The sequence below is a fragment of the Pseudopodoces humilis genome, chromosome 27, assembly GCF_049639895.1.
Source record: "Pseudopodoces humilis isolate 2021_Gansu_Grassland_sample_001 chromosome 27, ASM4963989v1, whole genome shotgun sequence".
Lineage (NCBI taxonomy): Eukaryota > Metazoa > Chordata > Aves > Passeriformes > Paridae > Pseudopodoces > Pseudopodoces humilis.
In genome coordinates, this window is record NC_142226.1 from 4685492 (window position 1) to 4703860 (window position 18369).

Consider the following 18369-nt stretch of genomic DNA (forward strand, 5'->3'; position numbering starts at 1 on the left):
GGATGTGCAGCTGTGACATTGGCTTTGGAGTGATGTCACCTTTCCTCGTCTTTGGCAAACACTGCCATCAGCAGCCTGTTCCTCTCCCTTGGCATCTCCATTACCAGCTGAGATTGTGCTAACACTTTTCCTCCGTGTAGGTGTTTCCTCCTCGGCTTCTATTGAAGTGGCAGGGAATCAAAATGCCTCGTGTTCCCGTTTTCCCCGGAGCACCGAGCCTGTGCCGGTGCCTGGTGGCCCGGGGGAGGGGGTGACAAGTGGCTGGGGCTGTGTTGTGAGTTGGAAGGACACGCTGTGCAGGATTGTTTGCTCCACACTTCCTCCCGCGGCTCCTCTTTGCTAAACTCGTGGGGGAGGAATCTATTGGTTAAATTGTACTTGTAGGCATAATATTACAGTGTTGGGAAGGAAGAAGGAGAGCGGTGCTTAACTCCAAACACGCCCTGGCTGTGCTGGCGAAGGGTTTTGTTTGCAGCTCCCTGCTTCTATTGTGTCCCAAATCTCCGCTCAGTTGGTTCTTGGAAATCAATGGGATTCGTCCCGAGCCAGCTGGGCTGGCTTTGCTTTCAGAGATCAGCAGGAGATCAGCCTCTCTGGGATCCCTGGCACAGCAGCCCACTCCCTCTTGCTGCTTTTTAGTATTTATTGAAACCTCCCTTTCGCAGCTCCCGCTTCCAACAATGAGTCAAAATCAGCAGCCAGGGCGAAAACACGTGGGGGGACGTGGGTGGTCTGGAGGGTGTGCTGTGCTGTGGCCCAGCATGACTTCCCTCAGTGTGCCTTGGGTTTATTTTTGCTTGATGCCTTGCCTTTGTTGACTGTAAAACACCTCAGAAGTATCTTTTGGCAGCTGCTGATGGGAGCGAGGTCTCTGTTCTAAAGATGGGTTTAGGATTGAACTCACACATTGCTGACTCTCATGGGTTACGGTGGGATTTAATACCCAGACAGCAGTTAAAGCTTTGGTGTTTATGACCCTCACAACAGCAGCATTTTAAGTAACTTTCTTCTCCTATAACCCTTTCCTAAAGTGTGGATTTACTCCACCACTTCAATTCAGAGTGGCTAAAAAATTTCCTTGAAGGGAATCACTTGAACTGAGTGGTTTGGAGTCCCTGTCTGAGCTGAACTCTGCCAGCCCACATTTGTTTCTCCTCACAAACAACATTTCTTTACTCTCCAAGCCCGCAGTTCTGGGTTATCAAATGCAAGTTATCAAAATAACCCTGGCATCTCCTGCCACATGTGAATATTGAACTCTGCCCCACACTGACACTTTAATTCTGATCTACCAGAGGAGTGATCACATCTCTGTCAGGAAAGAAATAGCTTCAATCTGTCCCTAGGAAACAACAACTGTGGGGAAAAGAAAAGGGATATGGTCTGGATTCCCAGGGACAACTGGCTTTAAAAACAGCCACACAACCCCCCAACCTGCCGAATTGCCAGGCTGGATTTCTGCTGGAGCAGCTCTCTGAGGGCTGCTTGCTCGGCTGTCTGCTCCAGGATTAGGAGAGAGCATCTCCCTTATCGTTTTGCACATGCTGTACCATCTGTCCTAAATCTCCCTTTGTCGGGCTGTGGATTCCAAGTGCTATTTCTTCCTTGGGAGATAACAGACGTGGCTGAAGAATTTTGCTAGGTAGGGCTGGGGTGCTATTTATGGTGAGAGTTTTTTTTTGTCCTGCAGCCAGAACCAACTCTGAACCTCCCTGGGTTTTCTCCACCCAGACACTGAGAAAATATTTTAGGTTATAGGTGTGTTTAGGTTTTAGGTCTGGGAAATATGAAGTCCCCCAATTGTAGGGTGTGTGTGCTGCTGAAAGAGGGTGAATATGAAATAATTAAATTCAGGCATTACAAGGACACAAGAGATGCCTTGAATCTTTTATTGTACATTATAAAATGTTTATTGCTCTGTCTGTATCAGAGGTGGTGACCTCTCCTTCTTGGTGATGGAAAAGTATGTTCAGGCAAAGGATCCTGGAGACACCTTTGGGGTTGGCCTGGCTGGAACCAGCACTTCTGCAGGAGAAATTCCCAGTGCTTTTCTCCCAAACCAGCTCTTTGGGAAAAGCTGGTGACAGGGGAATTGGAGAGATGGCAGCTCCTCACTGCCAGCCTGGTTCTTTGCAGAGACTCCCAACCCAGGCTCCTCTGAGTGCAGGTTTGTTGTGACAAGCTCCAAACCTTCCCTCAGACCAGCCTCTCTTGGAGTGTGATGGAAACAATTCGGATCCTGCCTCATCCCCTAAGTGCATATGGAGTGATCTTGTGGAGGAATTAAATAAATACAGATACCCCATGGCACACTACAAAGAATAAATCTTTTTCATGTCATGGTCCTGCGTCTCCCAGCTATCCAGAGCACCAGCAATCCCCAGGGATCCTGTCAACTTCCAAACATCCAGCATTTCCTGAGAGATCCTCATCCTTTTTGGGAAGGGCTGTCTCCAGCAGACTCCTGCCTTTCCAACCTCAGGAGAACAGCACAGGCAGGATGTGTAAGGAAAACCAGCCCTTCCCACACAGAAACTTTACTAGAAGAAGCTTTTTAAGAACTTAAGCCCTCAAAAAAATGCCCCTCAGGCCAGAGCCTTCCACAATAAACAGCTCTTGCCCCTGGAGACCTTGCATAGCAACCGGTATCATCAGGTATTTTGTCTTTTTCTTTGTTTTGTTTTTTTTTTTTGCTGACTGGCTACATTTTTATGGACCTTTTATGCCATTGGTGGTGGACTCAGGCCCAGCTGAAAATACCACACAGAAAATGGTTGAAATTATCCTGGAAGCTAAATAACAGCTTCTGGTGTCCCCTCATGTTGGGCTGTGCCTCAGTGTTCCCCGATTTTTCTGAGGTGAAGAGCACCAGTGTGAGAGAGAGGAGAGACAGCAGCAGCATAGAACGTGCTGCAGCCTGGCTGGAGAACAGCTGGGGAAGTTCTCCTGGTGGGAATGGAAACTGGGGGATGCCTTTTTTGTTTGTTTGTTTGTTTGTTTGTTTGTTTGTTTGAAAAACCCACCTGCAAGACGTGTTACACGACACACATCAATGAACGAAGCAAGGCCCGAGCGCACAGCAGCCAAAATTTGGCTTCTCCGTGGTGTTTGCCACGAGCTTCCTGCTCAGAGAGGGATGTGCCTGAGGAATACTGCCGGCATGGAGTGACAGTGAGACCAGAGAAAGACACAACAAAACCTTGTGCATTCCCAAAAAAACAGGAAAACTGTCCCAGAAGATGGAGTGTGAGGGTAGAAAGGAGCGTGGAACACATTGCTCCAAGCCAGGTGATTCACGGATCACTCCAGCATCACTGATTCTTCTCCATCCTCTTTGTTTGGGTGTCAGGGTTTGTTTTGTTTTTTATTTTTGCAGGATTTCCCTTCCTGGCCAGATGCTTTGCAGAACACGGATGAGGAGGTGGATGCCAACGAGTGACAATCACGAGGTCTTGTTTTGCAAATCGCCCCGACAATGTTTGACCTCCCCAGTCATCACGGCTCAGAGTGGGAGTGAGGGATGGAGTCCATCTCTCAGGTGTCAGGCTGTCATGCTTCAATGATGTTCACCGAGGGCTTGTTTTTTGGAAACTAGGAGGGAAAACAAAGGAAAACCGGATGTATAATAGGGGGAAAATCACCTCAGAGCTCGGTGCAGTCTGCAGGTCGTGTTTGGTGAAAATTCTCGTTCCCATCCCTTCATGATGATGAAAAAGGGTCAGAGTTGAGGTTTTAGGCTTGTGGGGTTCATCACTGCTTCTGAACCGTCATAAATCAGTGAACTATTTAAAATACTAAATAAATATGGTGGGGATGTGAACAGAAACAGGAGGAAGTTAAATGAATTGAAATAAGTTGGGATAAATTAAAGGCTTGACCTATTCACACTTCGACATGGTGTTACCATCTTTGCTCCTGCTGATTAACTCTCCAGTTAATTACAGGACCAGTGTCCTCTTTGCCTCGTGCTGCTGTGGGAGGACCCAAGGAACTCATTTTTTTTTTCCCTCCAGAGATGCTCAGCTCATCCAGAAACGTGTCTTGAAACCTGATTTCTCTCGGCCACGCAGGATCCAGGGGGTGGGAGTGAAGCTCTGCCTTCCTGAGCAGCAGAGCCGTGGGTGTGGAGGGTGTTCCCATCCCTCAGCCCGGCTCTGGAGTTGGGGGAGGATTTTTTAACAGAGGCTTTTTTGGGTTGAATTTAGCAGAAATCGGTTGCGGACACTCACCTTGCTCCGCAGGAGGCCCCCGCCCTGATGCTCGGGTGTGCTGTTCTCCGAGGCGCTCTTGGCTTTCTCCTTGCTGTTGTTGGGCTCGTTATCTTTGATGATATCGTACTGTCTGCAGAACAGGGCGATCACCCCTGCCGGGAGAGAGCATCACATCAGCGAGCTCAGCAGCCTGCAGACATCACACATCCCTCCGGCCAGCCTCGGCAGCATTCCCGGTTCCCACAGCCACGCAGCCTCTGGCTCTTCCCTTAATTCCATGCTAAACTAGTTAGACAGGACGACAGAAGATTAATTCTATTCCAGCCTCCCTGTTATGAAGTGTTTTAAGTCCTGCGTTTGGACCTCGACCAACACCAACTCCGTGGTCCGGCGAGCACTGGAGCTCCTGAAATTTCTGCCTGGTGAAAATGTGTCCTCTGCTCCCCGTCCTCTGGAGCTGGAGCTGGCACAGGAGAGGTTCTGAACCTGCCAGCACCTGCAAATGGGCACCAGCACAAGCTGCGAGTGGAAATTTCCTCCCACACACACACCCAGGCACGTGGAGAGGGGAGCAGGGGCAGCCGTGGCACGTAAGATGACTGCAAATGTCTGTCTGAGAAGATTTTATGTGATGTTTCCACCAAATAACATCTCTGCCTGTGGATTCCAGACACGTAGGTGAAGTGGATCCAGGCAGATGTTGCTTTTCCCTCCCTGAAAAATCTTCCTTAATAGCCAAATATATTTAAATCTTCCAGCATCTTCACATCATGAACTGCTCTATAAAACGAGTGTGGCAGCTGCCCCCAGGCTTTACTGATAAACACAGTGGCCCAAATTCTTTCTTTGGGAATGTGGGTAAATGGCTGATTTCAGGAGAAAAGGCGTTAACATCTGCCACAGCCACCCCTCGTGTGATTTCTGTGAGTAAAACTGACACACAAAGAAGGAAAACGCCGTGAAAAATTCCAGAATTTCCAAAATTCAAGAGCTGGGGCTTGGCTCAGTCCAGAGCCCTGGGCACGGACTGGTTCCATTTGGATTTTCCCAAATATTGTCACACAGGACAGGTTTTTTTGTCTATTGAGACTTTTTAAAGGATGCATTTGATGTAGAGAGAGATTCTCCCCACACCCTTTTGATTTTTAAATGTAAAGTAATTTGTCTGGAAGGGAAATTGTGGGATTAGCAAATTCTTTGTTCCCAGCTGATCCAAGTCTCAGATTAGGGAGGTGAATGGGTTGTTCAGTCACCCCATGTAATTATTCATGATTATTTTCCCTGGCAAGGCATTGAAACTTGGGATGTGCACAACTGAAACATGGCATAAATGCTAAAAAAATAATAGCCTGGAGGTTCTGGAAATCTTCTAAGTTTGTTTCAGTTTTCATGTGATTGTTGGATTTGGGAATAATTGCTGTCCGGTCCCTGGAGATGCAAATAAGGGTGAAAAGAAAAATAAGTTATATATGGATCTGATTCAGTGTCACCTGGATCCCTCCATCCCCTTCTGTGATGGAGAAATTTCTGTGGAAATTTTATATAAAAATAAAAATAAAAAATATAAAATGAAAACAATAAAATTATAAATATAAATATATAAAGATGAATATGAATATGTCTATGAATATGAATATGTCTATGAATATGAATACAAATTTGAATATGAATATATAGATATAGATATAGATATAGATATAGATATAGATACAGATATAGATATAGATGTAGATATAGATATAGATATAAATGTAAATATATAAAGATGAATATTACTATAAATATTAATATGCCTATGTCTATGAATATGAATACGAATTTGAATATGAATAGATATAGATATAGATATAAATATAGACATAAATAGATATAAATGTAAATGTAAATGTAAATCTAAATCTAAATCTAAATCTAAATATTAACATAAATATAAACATATAAAGATGAATATTACTATGAATATTAATATGACTATGACTATGAATATGAATACGAATTTGAATATAAATAGATATAGATATAAATATGGATATAAATATAGATATAAATATGGATATAAATATAAATATAAATATAGATATAAATAAATATAAATATAAATATAAATATAAATATAAATATAAATATAAATATAAATATAAATATAAATATAAATATAAATATAAATTAGTGTGTGTGGAGAGGAAGACTCTTGCCTGAGCATTGGAGTCATATAATATCCAGAAAATTACTGCAGCCTGTAATATCTGAAGGACTCAAGGCATATCCTGCTGGATATTTGGATCCCTGGAAATATTCCAGGACAGGGCTTGGAGCATCCTGCCCTGGTGGAAGGCTGGGGTGGAACAAAACGATCTCTATGTCCCTTCCAACCCAAACCATTCCATGATTCTGTGGCTGAGGGCATCGTAATCAGGGCAGTCTGGAAGAAAATGAGATTACAGGATTAACCATAGGGAATTGCTTCCATCAAATCAATTTTCTGCTTCCTGCTGGACCAAACTCCAGCTGCCAAGCCCAACTTGAGGTGCCCTTCCAGCTGAGAACTCCGTACTTTTTGTGGGAAGAAAGGCATTCCTAAGGGATATGCCATGGATTTAGTTTTGACAGAGAGTTGGGACTGACCTGCCCACATAAACAGCACCACAACAATGATGAGAATTTCCCCCGCTCGCAGCTGTTGGTTTTTCTTCGCCATCTCCTTCATTGTCACCTCATCTGCACAGGGGCAAAGAGACACAGTGAGACCCAAAACCCAGCTCAGAGCCTGCTTTAGGAGTGTCCCCGACCCCAGTCAGTGTGTCAGGAGCTGAGCCAGCAAGGAGAGAGCCCTGACACTCCTTAGGACACTTGGGTTGGGATTTAGGAAGGAATTCTTCCCTCTGAGGGTGGAATGGATTTCCTAGAGAAGCTGTGGCTGCTCCATCCCTGGAAGTGCCCAGGATGGAACTTGGAGCAGCCTGGGATCGTGGAAGTGTCCCTTTGGAACAGGATGAGCTTTACATCCCTTCCAACCCAAACCAGTCTGGGATTCCAAGATTCATGCTGTAACATCCTGAGGGGACAGGGCAAGGGAGGAGCAGTGGGGCAGGGCAGTGTTATCTGTCCCCGTGGCTGCTCTGTCTGCTGTCCCTGTCCCTGTTAGTGCCACCTGCACCTGTCACAAAGCCTTGCATGCTCCAGCAGCTCCAGCTCAGGAGCGTGGAGAGCCTGGCAGGATATTTTTCAGCGGAGCGCTGGGATTCAGAAAGGAGCAGAGCCTTTTTGCTGGGCATAATTCCCCTCCTTGGCTTCAAAGCATTAAGGAGATTACAGTTCAGGCCCCCAGGAAAGGAGCAGTGCTCCTCTTAGTGCTTCCAGATAAACAGCAATTCAGGATTTACAGCCTCCAAATCAGTTTAAATAGAGTCAAGGACTTGCATCCTCAGAACCACAGCCAAAAGCCCTGGAACAGGCCAGGCCCTCAGCAGGCAGGGAGGGACATGGGTGTGGAACAGGCCAGACCCTCTTTGGAGCAGCATTTTTGCTGACAGAAAACCCTCAACAGCCTGGTTTGGCTAAAGAGGAACAAGTGAAGGAGTTGCCAGTGGGGAAGTGCCTGTTTTTCTCCGTGGAGATATTGAAAACCCAGCTGGATGTGATCCAGGACGTCCTGCTCTGCTTGACCCTGCCTGGGTGATCTCAAGAGGTCCCTTCCTACCTCAGCTCTCTGCGATTTGGCAGAAATACTGAAAATGTAAGAAAAGTGGGAGCCTCTGGGTATTTTTTTCCCCCAAAATCCAAGCACAGGAGGCCCCGTGAATCCCACAAGTGCCCTGTGAGCACAGTGGTGTGCCCGGTGCCATCCAGGGCTGCTGGTTCCACATGAGCTCAGAGGCTGGCCAGGAATTCCCCTTGGCTTTCTCCACTTGTAGGGAGCAGGACACAGAGCTGCAAACCTCACTTGGTTAAATCTCACCTGGAACAGGAGAAGGAGCAGCCACCTCCAGCAGCATCTCCCTGTCACCTTGTGCCCCCTCAGAACATCCTGAGAGAACACTCAGCCCCATGAGTGTTTGTCCCACAGGGTTTATTCTGTTCATCCCACAGGGTTTATTCTGTTCATCCCACAGGGTTTATTCTGTTCATCCCACAGGGTTTATTCTGTTCATCCCACAGGGTTTATCCTATTTATCCCACAGGGTTTCTCCCAGCTTCTCTGGATCCTGGTTCCTCTCTGCACAGCCCCGTGTCCCAGGGGCCACGTAGGAACTCACCCACACTTGCCTTTATTTTTAGAGGCTAGTTTCTCAGCTTCCCTGGGGGTCTTGAAGAGGACTGGCTCACTGGCAGGGCTCTGGCCTTGGATGCTGATGGACTGGACATGCACAATGTACTCAGTGTCCTCCTCTAGGTCCCAGAGGGCACAGGAGCGGGTGGTGGTGTTCACCTCCTGGATGAAGCGCAGCATCCGCACGTCCTTCTTCTGGAAGCCGAGAGAGGAGAGCACAGAGTGGTGGAGGGACCTCCCCGTGTGCATTTATTTGCTGTCACCTAAGGCCACTGATTCCTGCCCTGCCCACCACGTGGATGTGGAGGAACCGTCGGGATCCTTCCCTCTCTGCAGCCACCAACGTGCAAAGCGCCGCTGCAAAGGGGACGGGAGAGCCAAATCCCCTCCGGGACCACGAGGGACAGGATGAGAAGGAATGGGCTTAAACTGCAGCAGGAGGATTTGGGAGCAGAAGGGACCTGAGAGGGGGGCAGATGGATATGGCTGAAACTGGGTAATTCTAGGCACGGTACCTGTTGGGAAATTGCAAATCCAATGACAACTTCGTCTTCCAGCACATCCCAAGTGACCACGGCCGAGTTGGCTTTCAGGTGTTTGACTGTGACATTTACTGGAGCCGATGGGCTGTCTGCAAGGAGGGAGAGCACAGCCTTTACAGGGGCAGGAGACACACCAAGGGCAAGGAAAGGAGTGGAAAAGGATCTCAGGATCTATCTTGGATATGTGACCCGAGAATTGCAGCTACTCTGTCGGGACACGAAATTAATAACAGGGCTCTTTTCTTTGGAGCGATGAGACAGAGGTTATCTCCTCATGTTTTGGTTGTTTATTCTCTTATTTATATTACATATACACAGTGTACAAGGAGCTACATACACTAAGATAGGTGCAAAACGGCTAACAAAGAACTTCTTCAAGTCTATTGGTCTATTTGTCCAATTAACAAATGCCAAGTAAATTATTTTTCTTAGTGACCCAATGACCTGTGTGCTGCACTGTGGCATTCTCTATCCAATCACTTATTACCCAAAAATCCTTAGAAGAAGAAGAAGAAGAAGAAGAAGGAGAAAGGGACAACACCCTAAATCCTCCATCTTGACTCTTGTTATCTAAAAGAGCTTAAACTTTAAACTTTCTCACTCAGTGGCTTAAAGAAACTCTCTAACTTACAAACTCACATTCTCAGTTTTCCTACTTAACTTTAACAGCTGTCTCCATGGTGTTATGTGAAACTTTCTTGGATGTCGGAGCCAGGTATCAGAGATAAGGGCACATATCCTGTGCCTCTGACTCCAACAGTGCTCCAGGTCTCAATTCCCATGGTGGAGCTAGGAGATGTCACCTGAGATTATGAGTTACGTTCAACACGGGTTCAAACTGATAGAGGCAAAATTTAAGTTAAATATTGGGAAGAAATCCTTCCCTGGGAGGGTGGTGGAGGTTGCCCAGAGAAGCTTCCATCCCTGGAAGTGTTCAAGGCCAGGTTGGAGCAACCTGGGACAGTGCAAAGTGCCCCTGCCCACGGCAGGGAGTGGGGTTGATCTTCCCGTCCCTTCCAACCCAAACCATTCCACAACTCCACGTGTGAAACACCCAACCCTTGGGAAGAATTTCTTGAACACCACAGCCAAGCCCTGAGCAGCTCATTCATCCCATCCTCCCCAGCCACATTTTTCCTTGTTGTTCTGTGTTATGGCCTGCCAGTGACAGCTGGGAGGGAATTTCAGCTCTGTCATGGAAGCGTGCACACAGAATGCTTTGATGAGCATTCCGGAGGTTTGAAACGCACCAGTGGAGTAACTGGGAGAGTTTCTTTTGCTTCTCCCTGGTAGAAAATGTTTCTTACAATGTTTTGTGGCTGATTTCGGAGCACATCCAGCAAACATCCACTTGGAGCTGCCAGGACACGGTGGATATTGTAATGTGGAAAGGGCAGGCCAGGAAAGCAGGAGCCTGAGGCTCTGTGTTTATTCCCAGTTGCAGAGCCCAGCTGAATCCTCCCAGCCTTGCCAAGGAGAGCTGAGCTCCTGCACAACCTCCCCAAGAGCCTCTTCCCAAGGGAAGTAAAAAGCCTCATCCCAGCCCAAAGCCCTTCCTGGCATCTCAAGGAAAAGTTTTACCTCCAAGGCTTGGCACAGCTGTTCCAGCTGGACTCTGTTCCCACTCCTCTGGTCAAATTTAATTCACAATCTTCAGCTTTGCCCTGAACCAAAAGCAGTGAATGCTCTGAGGAGCCCCAGGAGGTCAGTAGGGAGAGGAAGAATAATTTTATTCCAACTTTTATGCATAATTTATACTTTTATTTCATTATAACCACCCCTTTGGGGCTGGGACAGGTCAGCAGTACAGAGGGGTGCACTTGTGCCCATCTCCAATGACACTTGTTGGATTTATGGTCATTCCCAGCCGCCTGGATGGGGCTGGAAATATTCAAGCTGGAGTGTCAATGTCTGACATCACTCCTGGTGAATGTTCCCCTGGGGAACAGAGGAATAACAGGAACACAGAATTCCCCAGCTGAAGGTCACTTGGCACAGTGATCCCTCTTTCCTTTCACTGCCAGCAGGTATTATTCCACCCTTAGGAATAAAATGTCTGGAGAAGCCATTCGAGCCAGGCTGACTCTAGTGAATCCATCAATGAGAAAAAAAAAGTCACTGAATGGCTGAATTCACACAAATTCAGGACTTTAGGAGGAACAGCAAGTCTCTAATTCCACAGAGGGATGTCATTCCTCTCCGGAGTAACCATGGTGTTGACCCAGAGCATTCTCATCTCCCAGGGCCTGGCCCTCATAGAATGAGGCAGAATTCCCCAGCCATCCTCTTGGAGGATGGGATCCCTCACCATCCTCACCCTCCCTGCAAGCTGAGGAGGGAGACGGATCACCCTCCCCATCCTGGAATGAAAGTCCAAAGCCGGCTGTGACACAAGGAAGGGACGTGGGTCTGCAGCTCTTCACCTTCCCCCGTGACTGAACCAACAAAAGTCAAGTCTAATTTTAGGAAGGAGCGGTCAGCAGACAGGAATGTGCACGGGGAAGGTCTGTGAGTCATGCCTGATGAATTTGCTGGAACACACGGAGGACATGACGGAGTTGAGGGATGGGAGACAAAACAGTCTCCAGCTGCAGCCAAGCACTTCGCCCTTCCCGGCTGCACCGCTCCATCCCGGCGTGGTTGTCTTCCCTGGGTATTTTTAGGAGATAAATTTTGGTATTTTTTAGGAGCTACCACTGACTTAGCCAGCTTCAGTTGGAGGAGGGCTTTGAAAATAGATGAATTAACCCCACAGAAACAGAGAGCAGAGATCACGGAAAAAGGCTGGGAAAAGGGAACAGCGCTCAGAGCGTTCAGGTCCCCTTTGAAATTTGTGACCTTGAGGGAGGCACAGCATAAAAAGTGTCTGAGTTTCCTGATAGCATAAGAATTGGGGGAGTTGGGAAGACCTTGAAGAGCTGGAGGAGAACAAAAAACTCTTCTGGGAAGTGGTGGGAGGGGGTGGAGAGCTGTGAGGCAGGAGGGAAGCACTTGGCAAAACTGAAACCCAGAGTTTGAAACCTCCAAAACTGAAATCTGGATGAAGGTGAGGGAGAAATCACCTGGAGTGGGTGGTCAGGGACATTTTAAAACCTTTATTTGTAGGAATACTTGATAGAGGGATGGGGTAGTGAAGTCAGCAGCTTTAAAATCCAGGAATCCAGGGCAGCAGATCCCAGTGTGCCCTCCCTTGCATTGCTACACCCAAATCAGTGGTGCCAAACCAGCATAAAAACACTAAAAAGAGACTTAAATCATGCTTGATGGAAATGCAAACCCAGAAAAATGGATTTTCTGTTCCCAGAGCGGCAGGAATAATTTGGAACCAAATTTTTCATCCATGAGGTTGTTTTTCTCCCCATTCCCAGGAGGTGAAATGATGAGATCACGACTTCTTAAGACCTAAAACACTGTTCCAAGATATTCCACATGACTTTTGGCACCCTGGCCCTGTTGCAGCTCTTTGTTGGTGCCAGCCTGGCTGAGATCAGGTGGAAAAGGTGTAATTCCTGTAATTTCCCAGCTGGCTGCAGGGGGTCGGGAGCTCAATCAGGGCCTCAAGGTGCCAAATCCAAATTTTTGTTTCCTTCTAGAGTCATGTGCAACTCCTGGAAACTTTGTTTCTGTGCCTGTGGCAGCCAGGAAAGCTGCTGGTGTTCTGGGAGCAGGCACAGAGGGTGGGAATGTTGCAGGGATAGCAGGGAATGGGTTGTGGATCAAGGTTCTTTTTGTGCCTGTTTACTCCAGAGCTGCTGAGGGCAGCACATTCCCAGTCTGCTCCGTAAGGGAATGGTGAAAGATTCCTGCTTTAGCACTTGAACTTCATTCCAGTGCAGGATGCTGGAGCAAATCCCACCCTGCAAACTGGCAGAGGATATTTGCCCAAATTTAGATGGAAAAATACTCTCATTTTCATGTCAGCAGAAATCGCCCCACCCCTCATTAAGGGAAACCCTGACGATTTAAGCTGAAATCAGGACGTTTAAACATGAAGAGCAGCTTAAAAACTGAGGATTTCTAAAAACCCATCTCATTTCCTTCCCACAGGCTCCGAAATCTCCCATCCCCCAGGCCCAGCCCTCCCCAGTTACGCCGCACCTGGGGCCCTTTTGGCAGAAGCAGGTCGGAGCCTCCGCTGTGCACCAAGAAATCCTGAGCCCTGGAGATGATCCTTAATCCCTTCCCGATGCTGAGAACCCCTCCCAGCCTTTTATAAAATGTTTTCCTCGTTATTGTTGGACTTGAATTGGGAAGAGAGGAACCCCACACACACTTTACAACTCGTCCATGGCTTCGTTATGGGTACAAGTGGCACGAGGATCTGCTTCCCTGTGAGTTGGATTCCCCATGGGAGCTGTGGTATGGATGGGAGGGGTGGGAAAAAGAGCAGGGAAAAGGTTTGTTCCATCCCACTGCTGCTGCTGTCACCTGGGAATGGGGGGGATGCTGAATATTGGGGTGTCCAGATGCTGGGGGGGTCTTGTAGGATCAGGGAGGTACCCGGGCCACTGAGGGAAAGGAGGAACCTGTGGGAATATCAAACCCTTGGGGTCACCTCAGGCCAGCTGAGCCCAGGACACAGGTCTGGAATTAAAGTGTATTTCTGAATTTATCTCTCTAGCCAAGGGGCCCCCAAAACCCCTCGGAATTCACCTCTCTCGTGAAGGTGCATGGAATTGCATCCTTCCTGAGGCTGTGCTGTATTCCCAGCATTTTCCAGTTCACTCAGCTCCTCTCCCAAGCAGCTCCTTCCCTGCTGGGAAGGGCTTGAGCTGCCTCAGAGCTCCAGGGACATGGTCTGGTGAGCTGTTCATTCCCTGCTTCCCAGCTGCCCTTTCCTGCAGGAAACAGTGAATTCCAGCCTCAATTCCCAGCAGCTCTTGATTTCTGCACCTTCCCTGGGGATGCAGGAGATGAAAGGACACGACCTGAAAGGAGCATCCCTAAAATCCATGTGATGCTTTCTGCCAGCTCTGCTGCCTTTTCCCCCGAGTGTGGATTCATACAGAGCTGCTTTTGCTGCCTCTCTGTGCTCTCCCAGCATGGATCCCATCCATGGATGTAATTGCTTTGTGGGTTTTATGGGGTGTGTAGGAAGGGCTGGCACATTGCTCAGTGTTCCCAAGGGTTTTAATGAAGGGAGCCCCAGGGGAATGTGTGGGAGCAGGGATCATTCCCGCTCCCAGCCCCACGGGAAGCGGAGCTGTTTTGCCAAGATCCAGCGATTTCAAAGAGCAGAGAGGCCGACTGGTGGTTCTTCAGCTGGGGAAGAGGCAATTATTTCCTGCTGACCACTCACTTCCCTATAAAAATGGGATATTAATAGGCCACCAGCCCCCTCCTGCCCACCCCTTGGCTCTGTGGCTGATTCCCCATGGAGCAGCTGCCCAAACGTGCTGGAAATGCTGCCAGGGAGTGTGGAGCCTTTTCAGGGAGCACAGAGGCTGTGGCCACACAGCCACTGGGAATTCCTTGGGGCAGAAGGAAGGAATATTTCTACCCTGGAGTGTCCCAGAGACAGGCAGGATTCTCTCAGGTCTCCCCAATGCCACAGTTTGGGTTTAAATGCTGCCAGCTTGGAGCAGAGTCATTCCTATCATGGCATGTTTTATCCAGGATCCAAATATCCACTGAGAACTGGGTACCATGGGTACCACAGTTCCTTTTGCTAGCTCCTCTCATCCCACACCTCTGTAGTATCAGAGCAATCAGAGGTGGTGAGAAAACCTGGGAATTTCCTGGACAGTGCTGGATGCTGACACCAGAGCTCTCCTGGGATTCTGCTGCCTTCCTCCAGCCCAGCTCTGCTCTTTGTATCCCTTTATTTACTACACACATAAAGGTTTGCAGCTTCATTGCTCAATACATTTCTGCTTTTAACTGAATTATACTTGATCCAGGCCCTAATTCAGCCTCTGGGCACTTCATAAAGCAGCAAGAGTTTGTTTAGCAATGAACATCCAAAGGGTGAGGACGGATCCAGGACCAGCACATGGATGGCACTGCCATGGAGTGCGTGGTTAATAACTTCAAGCACATCTCTCTGGGAGGAATCTCCCTTTTCCACAAGCACATTCCCAGCAGGAGACAGTGTTGGGAAGAGGATGGCTCAACCTTGGCTGCCTCTCACAGCATCATCCCTGCTGAGAGCCTGACACCGAGGTGAGAAATCTCCACATCCCAATTAAATCCCCTCCTACGCCCAACGCAGAAATCAATAAAGTGCTGACGCCACACGTCAGCCAGCCAGGAATCTCCCGGGCCTCTGGGATGGAGGGAAAGGGCTGGAATGGGTTGGTTTGTTGTTCCCAAATAGCTGAAAGACCTTTTGCTGCTCTCTTGAGCATGCTGAGCTTGTTGCTCACCCTGATCCACGGGTGATTCCAGCTCACTGTGCTCGGGAATCAGCCCTTGGAGTCAGATTGTTGGATTTGCTCTCCTTCCCCCTGCGAGGCTGGGGAGGGGGTGAGGGTGGTTTGCAGTGGCTCAGGGGGTGAGGACACACTTCAGAGCTGAGCAGAGACCAGAATCCAGCCAGGGGTGTTCGGTATCTTTTTGGGCAGCTGAGGTGGGGGAGCTATGAAGGGGCTCCTCGAACTGGAGCTCATCCATGTCCTGAGAGCTGGCCCAGAGCTGTGCTGGCAGGGGAGGCTTTACCTGAGCAGTGTGTCACCTCTGCTCTCAACCTCACAAAAATAAACCTGACCTGAGCTGCTCTATGGGCTGGCACCTCACAGCGAGGCTGTTTGTAAGTCACAGGGGCTGTGGCCTATTTTGGGGTCCTCCATCATCACCCCACTGCTCTTTGAGCCCTCAGCAGTGCCCTGAGCCCAGCCCAGCTCCCCTCTCGAGGTGGGGACTGCTGGCAGAGCAAGGACAGCTTTAAATCCTATTCCTGACTTGAAACCATCCTGAGTGTTTCCTTGGGGACTTTGTGGAGCAGTGGGAATGATGGGAGGGCATCACCCATCCAGGTGAGATTTGGGGGTTGCCAAAGAGCATTGGTGTGAAGATTATTTCTCAGCCACATCATCCTCCTGCTCCTGCTTCCCCTCCTCACTCACCTTGGCATCACCTTGGAAAAAAATGGTCCTGGCTGGCCCAAATCCCTGAATTCAGGGCGGGGCCTGTGCTCAGTGCCACTCACCAGCCCTTGCCCTGGCATTGCCAGGGGGGAATTTGTCCCCTCTCCTCAGAACGATGGCTTTAATCTTTCATGACAGGAATTATTTTAAACCAGCTCACACAAGCTCTGGGTCTAAAGGGGACAGACCCTGGAGCCTGCATCCCTGCCTGGGAATGATTTCCTCCCCATGGGCTTTTCCAGTGTCTCTTGGCTTGTGTGGCCTCGTGGCCACATCATCAGGCAGGGCTGGAGCCACGGAGCTGGGGGTGACGCTGCCACTACCTCTGTGTGACCTTGGGAAAACCACTCCGTGCCCTCATCCCTCTGTTCCTGCTCTGGAAAACAGGGACAGCACAAGTTCTCTGCCTCACCTGGGCACAGGGAGAGCTCCTCAGGACCCTTGGCACGGCTGGCACAGGAGGAGGAGGAGGAGGCAGTGGAGGGTGCGTGACACCACACCAAAGTCACACAGCTCACCGTGAGGGAACGTGGCGTGGACACCTCCCGGCCCAGGCAGGAGCAGGAGGTGGTTGTGGGCAGGGACACAACTCCCTGTTTACTCTCGGATGCCAACCGAGGTGATCCAAGGATAAGGAAGAGCAGGGAAGTGGCCTAGTTTACAGAAAACCCCGAGTGCTGTCACAATTGCAGACGCCTCCATTGTGGCGCGGTGTTTTCCTCATCGCTCCCTCCCTTTGGGAATGTTTCATTAATCTCCCCGGATCTGGCAGTTGTGAAACAGCAACTTCAGGAGCTGATGCTTGGCCAAGGACGGGCGGCAGAGCCGAAGGCATCCGGGGGTTGCTGCAGCCCCGACGAGGCCAAATGTAACTCCAGCAACTTGCAGGGATGGCTGGAGTGAAAGAATTTCCACTCCCTGGAGCTCTGCATCCCTAATAATCACCCCCAGCCCCCTGGAATGCAAGACATGCTGGCAATCAGCAGTCTGGGAATCAAAGCAGTTGTTCCATCAATATCTTGCAGCCAGCGAAGGAGACAGCCCTGGACTGCTTGGGAGGGTGACTGCTTTGGGCTGGGGAGCTCCAGCAGCACTGCCCACTTTACACCCACACAGGGCGTGCTGGGGCCAGTGAAGGCAGGAGTGGACTTGGGTCCATCCTGGTAGCTCCAAAATCAGGTGCAGCTCAAGGGAACACTGCCTTCAGCAAAGATCCCCCAGTCCAGGTGACCTGCTCAGCTCGGAGGGGCCTGGTTTTTGTGTCCAGGATGTGCAGTGCCCCTGGAGAGGTGGTTCCTTTGGGGCCACCACGGTTCCTTTGGGGCCACCACGGTTCCTTTGGGGCCACCGTGGTTCCTTTGGGGCCACCATGGTTCCTCTGGGACCACGGTGCTTCCCCAGCCTTCACAGGACTCCCAGCAGAGCCCGACTGGGCCCTGGGCAGCCGGGAAGGGGCATTGGTAGAGCAGACCTGCCTTTGTCCCCTCCACTCCGGTTCAGCCCCGTGACACAACCCGGGGCTGCCGTTCAGGTACCCAAAACCTCCTCCTGCCCCTGCCCAGCGCAGGGCCAGGGGCTCCTCTCCCTTTCCCCGTTTCCACATCTCCACGAGTCTCGCTCCCCGGGGATGCCCGGCTGCGAGCGCCCACGCTGGGGCACGGCTGGGGCGAGCTCCCGGCGCTGCCCGAGCCCGGTGCCGCGGGGCTGCGTGTCCCAAATCGCCGCCTCTTCTGCACCCGATTCCCGGCAAAGTCCCGGCACCCCCAAACTCCGTCTCCTCTGCGCAGCCCTGCCCGCTCACGCTGCTCCCCCCCGGGGGTCTCTCCTGGCACCGAACCCCCTCCCCACAGCCCCGGCAGACGCTCCCGGGGCCCGGCCGCCCGTACCTGCCTCCACCGGGCGCAGACCGGCGTAGCTGAAGCAGAGCAGGAGCGCGGCGCCGGTGCAGCCGAGGAAGGGCTCCATCCCCCGCGGCCGCTCGGGGCCGGGCCGAGCCGCTCCGGGCCGGGCCGGGCCGGGCCCCGCCGGCGGCGCGTCCTGCGGGCGCGGCGGAGCCGTTCAGCACCGCGGAGAGCGCCGGGGCCGGTCCCGCCGGTACCGCCGGTGCCCCCCGGTACCGCCCGGTGCCGCCCGGTGCGGCGGGGCTCCTCCCTGCCCGGCAGCCCCCGGCTCGGTTCGGTTCGGTACGGTTCGGCACGGTACGGTACGGCTGGGCTCGACCGGGAGGCGGCCCCGCCGAGCCCCGGCTCCGCCCGCTGCAG

General features: G+C 50.4%; 1 protein-coding gene across 1 annotated transcript; it reads right to left on the minus strand.

The window, feature by feature from the left end:
* Positions 1–1875: 1875 nt before the first annotated feature.
* FNDC5 (fibronectin type III domain containing 5) lies at positions 1876–18123 on the minus strand. Its single transcript, XM_014258457.2, has 6 exons — positions 17995–18123; positions 8997–9112; positions 8478–8676; positions 6837–6929; positions 4230–4363; positions 1876–3591 (listed from the first exon to the last, which is right to left on the minus strand). Exons 1-6 carry the CDS (start codon positions 18071–18073, stop codon positions 3550–3552), a joined length of 663 nt encoding a protein of 220 aa, XP_014113932.1. The 5' UTR covers positions 18074–18123; the 3' UTR covers positions 1876–3549.
* Positions 18124–18369: the final 246 nt, after the last annotated feature.